Source organism: Otolemur garnettii, unplaced genomic scaffold (genome assembly GCF_000181295.1).
Source record: "Otolemur garnettii isolate 467f Iridium unplaced genomic scaffold, OtoGar3 scaffold00155, whole genome shotgun sequence".
Lineage (NCBI taxonomy): Eukaryota > Metazoa > Chordata > Mammalia > Primates > Galagidae > Otolemur > Otolemur garnettii.
The window spans coordinates 3,524,094-3,535,248 of record NW_003852550.1 but is presented as its reverse complement, the minus strand read 5'-3'; the positions used below and the strand labels follow the sequence as shown (position 1 = coordinate 3,535,248).

General features: G+C 39.0%; 1 protein-coding gene across 3 annotated transcripts in view; it reads left to right on the top strand.

Moving 5' to 3' along the window:
• The window catches only part of ACSL4 (acyl-CoA synthetase long chain family member 4), a 100,582-nt gene that overhangs the window by 55,947 nt on the left and 33,480 nt on the right, over window positions 1–11,155 (top strand). For all 3 annotated transcript variants that reach the window (XM_003799739.3, XM_012811377.1, XM_012811376.2), the window contains 5 exons: window positions 1,471–1,621; window positions 1,778–1,901; window positions 7,417–7,488; window positions 9,273–9,412; window positions 10,251–10,423. In XM_003799739.3, the coding sequence (XP_003799787.1) occupies window positions 1,471–1,621; window positions 1,778–1,901; window positions 7,417–7,488; window positions 9,273–9,412; window positions 10,251–10,423 (660 nt within the window). The remainder of the gene's footprint in view (window positions 1–1,470; window positions 1,622–1,777; window positions 1,902–7,416; window positions 7,489–9,272; window positions 9,413–10,250; window positions 10,424–11,155) is intronic.

The following is an 11,155-nucleotide window of genomic DNA, read 5'->3' as shown; positions in this document are numbered from 1 at the left end:
TTCATGAAGACCTAAGACTCCTGACTTGGAGATAAAGGATGGTTTTTTGATTCACAGCAATAGCAGTAGCCAGAGTATCATGCCAGCATTTGTGTCATAGGAGAGGAGGAACTTTGAGATTAGGGAGTCTGAACATTTTATTATCTTTATTGTCCTGGACAGTAAGCTAGCTTGCTCTGGAGAGAGACACTATCTCTGTTCAAATATCCTTGATGAGATAGTCTGGAATGAAGTAAGTGCCTTTTTTTGTAAAACATAAGAAATCCAAGGAGAATTACCTCTGAACACCAGATTGATTCTGCAACCTTGGGGTAAACTTAGAAGAGGTCCTCATTGGTAGGGGTTTCTTGCCCATTCTTTTAATTCATCAAAGGAGATTAGCACAAAACTAAGGGGGTAGAGTCTTCATAATTTTGTATTACCAATAATGTGGTGGGGTCGTGTATCCCATTTAGTTTCATTCATTTCTACAGTAGATAGGATACATATAGTTTAGGGTGTTTTCCTGAGCAGACAGTTGCTATTATGATGATTTTTTTTGCATGTTTATTCAAAAATAGGCAGAAGTAAAGTGTCATATCATGTGCATACACCGAGAAGAATTTATCATAGCTACTGCTGTTGCTTGGGCTAATCATCAGAGGAAGTATATAGACCTTATCTACTAGGTTTCTAAACTGTAAAGCGTTAAAATTAGCCAATTGGAGTATGGCTTTATCTTTGGGTATTTCAGTGTTATTATCTTGCTGGTTTCAAATCTAATAATCTTGTTAAAAATTTTTAATTAATTCTGATTACATGTCTATGTATTCATGGCCATTTTTGTATATTCTGGGAAGGAAAAGACATTACTAGGTTAGTATAATATGTTGTCTTGAAAGTGGAAGCCTCAGTATACTATTTGAAACTTAGCACCTTGGTATTTTAGTGTTGAAGTTGCTTTAAAGATTAAGTCCCGTGCTTTTCTATTTCTATCACAGGTATGTATGAGAGTCACATGTGGAGCTTTATTCCTATTCCAGATATACTGAATCCAAATTTTCAGAAATGGGCTACAGAAATAGCATTTTGTTTAAACTGTAGGTGATTCAGATGCCCACCAGTGGTTAAGAATTACAGTCTAGTCTGTCTCATTTTAGAGATGAGAAAACTGAGGACTAAGGAGCTTGCATGCAATTCTCTACCCTCCTGATTCTCCAGAGTCCCAGAAATCTTTCCACACCATCTCTCTGTATACAACCCTGTGGAGAGGCTTGAGCAGATGGAGATTAAGCCAAACATCCAGAAGAAAATGGGCCAAATTGAGTTTGAAATCCTCATTGCAGCGAACTGAACTTTGATAACTGTGTTTTCATTATTTAAAAGCAAGTGCTTTCAACTGATAGTTTGTCATTATGCAAAATCCAGGTATCATTGTTTAGTACTTTAAACTTTGAGCTGAAAAAATGTGGTACTTTTTTATTTATTTAGTGAGCGTTCCTCCAAGTAGACCAACACCTTCAGACATGGCCATTGTCATGTATACCAGTGGTTCTACTGGCCGACCTAAGGGAGTGATGATGCATCATAGCAATTTGATAGCTGGAATGACAGGCCAATGTGAAAGAATACCTGGACTGGGGTAAGAGAGAATTATTTAGCTTTCTTCTTAGAAATCATCACTCATGTTCAACATTCTCTAACCTCAGTCTATATTTTAAATGATAAAGTTATTGATATTTCTGATTTAAAGAGCCTTTTCAGGAATGGTTACAGTGTTTCTCTTATTTTCTTTTAGACCAAAGGACACATACATTGGCTACTTGCCTTTGGCTCATGTGCTAGAACTGACAGCAGAGATTTCTTGCTTTACCTATGGCTGTAGGATTGGATATTCTTCTCCACTTACACTGTCTGATCAGGTAAAAACCTTTTCAATGCATTGGCATGATCATATTAAGTTACATTGTTTGGTTGAGAACATATTACTAAAACCTGAGATTTTAATTCGGTTAAAGCTTTCTCCTTCACTTCAACAATAGCTTCCATAAGGAAGATGTAGTGGTAGCCAGTAACCCTATGGGTCTGTTAGCATTGCTTAATCTACATATTTTTAAATTATTTTGAAATGAATAATGGCTTTCATATTTTCCTCCTGTATTATATTTTTACTATTAAAATCTAAGATAGAGAATATAAATACACTGAACCTTTTTGACATGGTACCCATGATCATTGATGAGTTTTTTGGGGGAAGAGATATGGCAGGGTTTGGGCACAGTGTTCCTTTGAGTTTTCTCTAGATCTGTGCCATCCAATATAGTAACCACTAGCCACATAGAGTCACACGGCTTGAGTGTCGTGGTGTCAGAGCTCACAGCAACCTCGAACTCTTGGGCTTAAGCAATCCTCCTGTCTCAGACTCCCGAGTAACTGGGACTACAGGCACCTGCCACCACACCTGGGTGGTTTTTCTATTTGTAGAGGGTGGGTCTTGCTCTTGCTCAAGCTGGTCTGAAATTCCTGAGCTCAAGTGACCCACCTGCCTGAACTCAGGAGTGCTAGGATTATAGATGTGAGCCATGGCACTTGGCCTAACCACATATTTAAATAGGAATTAATAACAATTAAATTTAAATTAAAAACAATTTTTGGTTTCTTATTTGCTCTAGCCACACGTCAAGTTCTCAGTAGCACCATCTGACCAATGGCTACCATATTGAACAGCACAGATACAGAATATTTCCATCATCACAGAAAGTTCTATTGGACAGCACAGCAGCATCTCCAAAGGCAGCCCTCAGCTTGCTACACTGAGGCAGGGTTCTTCCTTCTGTGTGGTTCATAGTAGGATGCCCAACAATGGGTGGGGCTAATTCATGTATTTTAAGGCCATTTGAAATCATACATATAATATCTATTGTCCATAGTTCTGTTTTACGCCTTTGGAGTAGTTACTATAGAGAATCCACAACCTTACATAGGGAACAAACAAACAGAGCCTCTAAGGAAACTGTGGGGTTCAGAGTGTTAAAAGATATAGTGAGCATAGGTAGGAATGACTTGATTCTACATGGGCTTCTGCCCCTCCCATCACTGGAGGCCTGGCAGTGATTTTTCAGAACACTAGGTAATGCTGTCCTTTTGTTTGGGAGTCTCCACGGAGCATGTAGTTGGTAAGAAGATCTGCCCTTGGTGCTCACAGTTAAAAAATATAATACATATTTTAGGGAGAGGTTAGGTAGATTATGTAGCCTTAAGACAAAGAAGTTAAATAGATTATTTTGGTGACTGTATTTGAGATTCCCACTTCCTGCTCTGTTTTGTTTTTGATGTCTGACTTATAAAGTGTACAAATATTAAATACTGCTTGATTAAATTTCACATACACATACAGACCTTTGTGATCATCACCATCTAGACCCATAAAAAAATGTTTTCAGTACTCCAGAATGTTTCTTTCTTTTTTTTGAGACAGAGCCTCAAGCTGTCCCCCTGGGTAGAGTGCTGTGGCATCACAGTTCACAGCAACCTCCAAATCCTGGGCTCGCGCGAGTCTCCTGCCTCAGCCTCCCAAGTAGCTGGGACCACAGGCGCCTGCCACAAGGCCTGGCTATTTTTTGGTTGCAGCCATCATTGTTGTTTGTCGGGCCCAGTCTGGATTCGAACCTGCCACCTTAGGTATATGTGGCTGGTGCCTTAGCTGCTTGAGCCACAGGTGCCGAGCCCAGAATATTTCTTGTATCCCCTCCTAGTCACTACCAACCCATAAGGATAATCTAACTCAGGGGTCCTCAAACTTTTAAACAGGGGGCTAGTTCACTGTCCCTCAGACCGTTGGAGGGCTGGACTGTGGACCTGGGACGAGTTGGCTGCTAAGCAGGACAGGCAGCAGTGGCAAAAACACCCGGCAGGCTGGATAAATGTTCTAGGTGGGCTGCATGTGGCCTGCGGGCTGTAGTTTGAGGACGCCTGATCTAACTTTAAAATGGCTTTTTCTAGGAGAAAGTGGAGCAAGTGTTCTGTTCCAAACAACTTCCAACATTGGACCTTAAGGAACACAACCTCTTTGTAAGATGGGGGTGATACTGTATTTAATTGAACTTACCACCCAACTAAAAGTTCACATTTAAAATCTGTTAGAATAGTGATGGAGAAAATAAACAGATGATCAAATAAACTAATAAACAGAACTTGATCTAGTAAAGTCAAATTAGACCTATGATTAAGACTGAAGGTTAAGCTATAAAAACTTTTTTTTAGGCCAGGTGCAGTTGGCTCACGCCTGTAATCCTAGCACTCTGGGAGGCTGAGACAGGTGAATAGCCTGAACTCACAGGTTCAAAACCACCCTGAGTCAGAGTGAGACCCTGTCTCTAAAAATGGCTGGGTGCTGTGGAGGGCACCTGTAGTCCAGCTACTTGGGAGGCTGAGGCAAGAGAATCGCTTAAGCACAAGAGTTTCAGGTTGCTGTGAGCTGTGATGTCAGAGCACTCTATTAAGGGCAACAAAGTGGATGGCGCCTGTGGCTCAAAGCTCAAAGGAGTAGGGCACTGGCCCCATATGCCAGCGGTGGCAGGTTCAAACCCAGCTCTGGCCAAAAACTGCAAAAAAAAAAAAGGGGGGGGGCAACAAAGTGAGATTCTGTCTCAAAAAGATTTCCTTTTTAAAAAAAAAATTTGTGGTGATACTGTTTTGAGGCATCATAATGAAGTTTTTTATGTTCAGAGACATCAAAAATGAACATTTCTCAGTTAGCTTTGAGTAAGATTTCTTTTTCTCTTTTGAGGAACTTCAGAAGCTGGGGACTAGCAACCCTTTTTTTCTCCATTGCCTTTCTGAGAACAATAGCCTCAGTGTGGAGGAAAGAAGGCCAGTTGGAGTCTATTATTGGTCTGACTTAATTCTTGCTGTCTCTTAGGCCAAGCTAGTACATTGGAAGCCTGTTAAATAACGTTTACAACATACTTTTTCAATTAACTTTATTGTAAAGACTCTTAGTCTTCTTAGGAATCTACAATTTAGGAATTTTCCTCACATAAGACTATCCAAAAAACCGCAGAAAGTCAGAGGCACTACATTTGAAGCCAGCTGATGATAGCTTTGTCACCATAACTGGGGTTACTGAGATCATTGAAAGACAAAGAACTTATAATATTACTAAGAATAATAAAGCAATATATGTATGTGTATGTTAAATGTAAGGTTCCTTGTGGCCTCTTGCCCTGGAACTGCTCTCTATAGCAAAATCTGGTCAGTAGCATGGAGAGGGCAGCTCCAACCTGAAGCATATGAGAACCCACATTGTCTACAGAGGAACCCTCCTGTGCATGGTGTGTGTGTGTGTAGGTTTCCACTCGCAAAAGTGTACATGCTTGCACATACATGAAACGCAATGTGTTATTTCATCTCCTTTATCATTTTGTTTTATTTTATTTATTTATTTTGGTGATAGAGTCTCAGTTTATCACCTTTGGTAGAGTGCTGTGGCGTCACAGCTCACAGCAACCTCCAACTCCTGGGCTTAGGTGATTCTCTTGACTCAGCTTCCCAAGTAGCTGTGACTACAGGCGCCCGCCACAACGCATATTTATTTTTTGTTGCAGTTTGGCCCAGGGTTGGGTTCAAACCCGCCACCCTCTGTATATGGGGCCAGCGCCCTACTCACTGAGCCACAGGCACCACCCGCCATTATTCATTTTTAAGAAAAGTAGGAGAAAAGTGATTCATTTCTACTAGCAGAACTTTCTCTATGCCCAAGCTGGTAGTTCTGGTGGATCATCCTGCTTTTCTTTTCTTTGTTTCTTTTCATTTTTTTTTTTTTGAGACAGAGTCTCTGTTGCCATGGGTAGAGTGCCGTGGTGTCATAGCTCACAGCAACCTCAAACTCCTGGGCTGAAGTGATCCTCTTGTCTCAGCCTCCCAAGTAGCTAGGATTATAGGTGCCTACCTGGCTAGTTTTTCTATTTTTAGTAGAAATAGGTTCTCACTCTTTCTCAGGCTGGTCTTAAACTCCTGAGTTCAAGCAATCCACTGGCCTTGGCCTCCCAGAGTGCTAGGATTACAAGTATGAGCCACTGCACCAGGCTTCATCCTGCTTCTTAAGAGCTGATTTTCTTTCTTTCTTTCTTTTTGAGACAGAGTCTTACTCTGTATTGCCCAAGGCTAGAGTGCCCTGGTGTCAGCCTAGCAACCTCAAACTCCTGGATTCAAGTGATCCTCCTGCCTCATCCTCCTGAATATCTGGGAATACAGGCATGCTTCACATGGCTAATTTTTTTTATTTTTAGTAGAGACTGAGTCTTGCTCTTTCTCAGGCTGGTCTCAAACTGCTGAGTTCGGGAATCCTCCTGGCTTGGCCCCTCAGAGTGCTAGGATTATAGGCATGAGCCTCTGTACCTAACAGTGGTTATCTTCTTCCCTGTTATTATCTTAGCCATGGCTAATACATGAAACACCTAAACTTAAAGATCAGTGAATTGTATTACAGCAGATTTTTTTTTTTTGAGACAAGAGTCTCACTATGTCACTCTTAGTGGAGTGCTGTGGTGTCACAGCTCACAGCAACCTCAAACTCTTGGGCTTTAGCAATTCTCTTGCCTCAGCCTCTCAAGTAGCTGGGACTACAGGCGCCCACCACAATACCCGGCTAATTTTTGTTGCATTTGTTGTCGTTTAGCTGGCCTGGGCTGGGTTTGAACCTGCTACCCTTAGTGTATGTGGCTGGCACTGTAACCACTGTGCTACGAGTGCTGAGCCAAGCAGATTTTAATTTTTAATCTATCTTTTTCAGTGGATGACTTTATTAATTTACTTATTGATCTGATACTTGAAATCTCAAGTGGTATTTATATGTATAAGAAGAAGAAAAGGAATATGTATACATTTATGTATATATTTATATATGTGCCTATACTCACTTGGTCCTTGGCTATGTCCTTTGTATCCTACCAGCCAGAATGTTATCAAATTAGGATTTTTGTATGATGTCAATTGATGTTTATAGTCATGACTTTGAGATGTGGCTTTGCCTATTGATTAAAGAAAGTTAATGTTACCTTTAATTTTGTTTTAGTCCTAAGTCTGTCTTAATTGAGGTTTTTAAAAAATGTAGTAGTTTATGCTATATTCAGTGATATTCTGTTGATAAGAATGTTTGATTCATTAAAATATCACACATTCTCTTGTCATCCTGGATCAGAGTTTCTCCTGTAAGGAAGGCTACAATATACTAGAAGCAACAATCTAGAAGATAAAACACTAAAGCCCTTACAATTCAGACTTAAAAAGGTTTCAACGGTTGTTAATAGAAAACTCACACAGCAATGGAAGATCAAATTCCATGTCTAATGTTTGTGTTTGATATTAATGCTTGAATTACAGCAGTTTTTGCTAAGGTAGGTTTTTCTAATTGTATTTTCTTTTTCTTTAATATAGTCCAGCAAAATTAAAAAAGGGAGCAAGGGAGACTGTACTGTACTGAAGCCTACACTTATGGCTGCTGTTCCGGTGAGTACAGAATATGAATATGAACAGAAGGGGATTGTTTATGTAATTTATTTCTTGTACTTGGACTTTTAAAAGCAGATGTGTGTGTACACTTTTTATTTTTAGTTCATTTTTTACTAAAGAACATAGTTTTTAATTTTTTTAGGAGATGTGCATGTACATTGTAAAATAATTTTTCCTTGGCCGGGCGCTGTGGCTCACACCTGTAATCCCAGCACTTTGGGAGGCTGAGGGGGGGGTGGATCATCTGAGCTCATGTGTTCAAGATCAGCCTGAGCTGGAGCGAGACCCCGTCTCTAAAAATAACTGGGCTTTGTGGCAAATGCCTGTAGTCCCAGCTACTCGGGAGGCTGAGGCAAGAGAATTGCTTGAGCCCAATAGTTTGAGGTTGCTGTGATCTATCATGCCAGGGCACTGTGCTGAGGGCTACAAAGTGAGACTCTGCCTCAAAAATAAATAAATAAATAAAATAAAATAATTTTTCCTCATTGAATTCATGGCAGATGTGTTCCTTAAAATCTGATAGTGTACTGGGAAAGATGAAATGGCAAGCTTCTGAAGTGTATACCTGTTTGTCTTTGCTAACCTTTGAAAATTAGGTGATGAAAATGATGAATCTGACCTAGTTTAGATTCCTAGTATGAGAACTGATCATAATATTTTAAGATAGAATATACTCTAAAGATCATCTTGTTTAATATTTTAATTTTAAAAATGAGGAAATTCTAGACCATCCCACAGAGGTGAGGCAGCATATCCAAGGCTCTAAAGCTGGTTGGTGATAGAGTTGAATCTGATCCAAGCCTCCTAACCCTCTCATGGTAATCAGAAGGAAAAAAAGAAATATGTATAATTTATGCATGTATGTATGTGCCTATACCCACTTGTCAAAGAAAACCTGAACATTTAAGAGAGCTCTCAAAGGAAAAAAAATTAATTTTAGGTACTCAAAATCCTTATGTGAAAAACTGCCTTTTAAAAAAACAAGATATTAACTTGGGCATAGTGGCTAAGGCCTGTAATCCCAGCACTCTAGGTGATTGAATCAGGAGAATCCCTTGAGCTCAGGAGTTCAAGATCAGCCTGAACAAGAGTGAGACCCTGTTCCTACTAAAAACAGAAAAATTAGCCAGGTGTTGTGGTCGGTGCCTATAACCCCAGCTACTTGGGAGGCTGATGCAGGACGATTGCTTGAACCCAGGAGTTTGAGGTTGCTGTGAGCTAGGCAGATGCCAGGGCACTCTAGTTTGGGCAGCAGAGTGAGACTGTCTCAAAAACAAACAAATAAGATTATATTTTATTAGCCTTGTAATGATGAATTTTGAAATGCTTAACACAGTGTTTCAAATTTGTATGATTAAGTATGTTTTAGCACATTTATGCTTCAGAAATTCCAGGAAGACCCTGTGTCACTTTTGCCTGTGTTGATGATCAGACTTAAAATTGTATCCCAATATTTTTTGCAGAGTTATTTTGCCCATGGAAAATCAGATTAGATAATAAAGTGTTCAGTCAAACATTTCAAAAGATGTAAGATACTTTATGGTTGCCTTTTTGGCTTCTAGTTATAACATTATCAATTAAACAAAGTAGTAGAGTAGGTCACAGCAAGCTTTTCCTTTTTATTTAGGGGTGTTGTAGAATTCAGCAGGTTTTTAAATCAAAAGGAGAGGCTTGTGACTAAAGGCATAATATTAATAAAATGATGGTTGTAAATAAGGTATCTTCACCTATAGACTCTCTCCAGTCTTTTCAGATTATTGAATCTTTTGTTTACTTTTTAGGAAATCATGGATAGAATTTATAAGAATGTTATGAGCAAAGTCCAAGAGATGAATTATATTCAGAAAACTCTTTTCAAGATAGGGTATGATTATAAATTGGAACAGATCAAGAAGGGCTATGATGCACCTCTTTGCAATCTGTAAGTACATTTCGTAGGCTCTGTGGTTTGGGCTTTTAGATCTTTTTTGTTGTTAAATCTGGGCGATGAAGAAGTAAATGGTTAGTTAATTTAGTTTGATTATCACCACCAGGATCGTAAGGTTGTATTTATACAGCAAGCAGAGGACTCTGGACTCTGCTCTTGGCAATTCAATAAATGATAATGGTCAAGTAAATATTCAAGATTAAAAAATAAAATTTGTTCTCACGAAAAAAAGCTAGAATAGATTTTGAATCAAGGCACTTGAGTTTAAAAGTGTCATTTTTGACTAAAAAAGTGATCTTTAAGATTTATTTTTCATGAAGTTTTCTGAGTTGTACTCATATATAGTGTATTAAATATATGAAAATTATGGCTTTTTCAAATGTGCTGAGAGAAAGGGGAAGAGGAAGCATTTTTTTTTTTTTTTTTTTGCAGTTTTTGGCCAGGGCTGAGTTTGAACCTGCCAGCCGGTGCCCTATTCCTTTGAGCCACAGGTGCTGCTCAGGAAGCGTTTTTCATTAGAAGGGAGATAAGAGAGATGACTAAAGGTTGCAAAGATAATTTAAATGTTTTTCCTCTGACATGATCGTTTTCTTTCATGTACTGTATGTCAGAGAAGTTTCCCGATACTGTACTACCCTTTTTTTTAGGAGTTCTTCTGTCATATTTTCGAGGTGTTATTGTTGCTTTGTTAATCTCCCATTATCACCATGACTCTGACATTTAGATAATTCAACCAAAGACGAGAAATATTTCCCGGTGCTTATAAATTTGTATGTCTCCAAGAATAACATATGCATATATTAAAACCATTTATACCCTGGCTTTTATCAAGGTTACTGTTTAAAAAGGTGAAGGCTCTGCTGGGAGGAAATGTCCGCATGATGTTGTCTGGTGGAGCCCCACTGTCGCCTCAGACACACAGATTCATGAATGTCTGCTTCTGCTGTCCCGTTGGCCAGGGTTATGGGCTGACGGAATCGTGTGGTGCCGGGACAGTTACTGAAGGTAAGCATTGTCAATATGTAAGTATTCTGTTAATATGTTAGGTACTACTAATAAAATCCACTGACATTACTTTTGGAAACCATCGTAACTTTAGCATACCTCTTAAGTAAAATCAAATTCATTGCAAACCTATGTAGTTTTAGTTTTTTGAACTCTTAGTTAAGGATATCATGTATATACCTTTGTAAATATTTATGCCACATTGTCAATCCTCAAAATTCTGTCACCCTGGTGCTTTAATCTTCATTCTGTAAAGCTCACTTCTTTGGAGAAGCGTGCTATTAAAAATGGAGGATGGCTTTTATGCTCCCTTTCAAATCTATATTTGTGTGCCGACTGCTTCTTTGTCTTCTCTTCTGTTACTTTCAGCAGCCTAAAACACAGGATTTCTCAACCTTGGCACTGTTCTGGTTTTGAACCAGACAGTTCTTTGTTGTTGAAGTCCCACTTATGAGTTGTAGGATGTTTAGCAGTCAGATACATGTAGCAACCTGCTTATCCCACTTGTGATCATGAACCATACCCCCAAACATTGCCAAATATCCCGGGGTGGGGAGTATAATCACTGAGTTGAGAAACACTGGGGTATAGGAATTGTTTTTTTTTTTTGGATGATCTTGTTTTCACTTTAAACTTATTGTATCCAATTTCAGTGAATCATGTTTGTGTCAATGGCATCACCATCCTTAAATTCATTCAGGGTATCAGGGTATCAGCTTTTTTTTTTTTTTT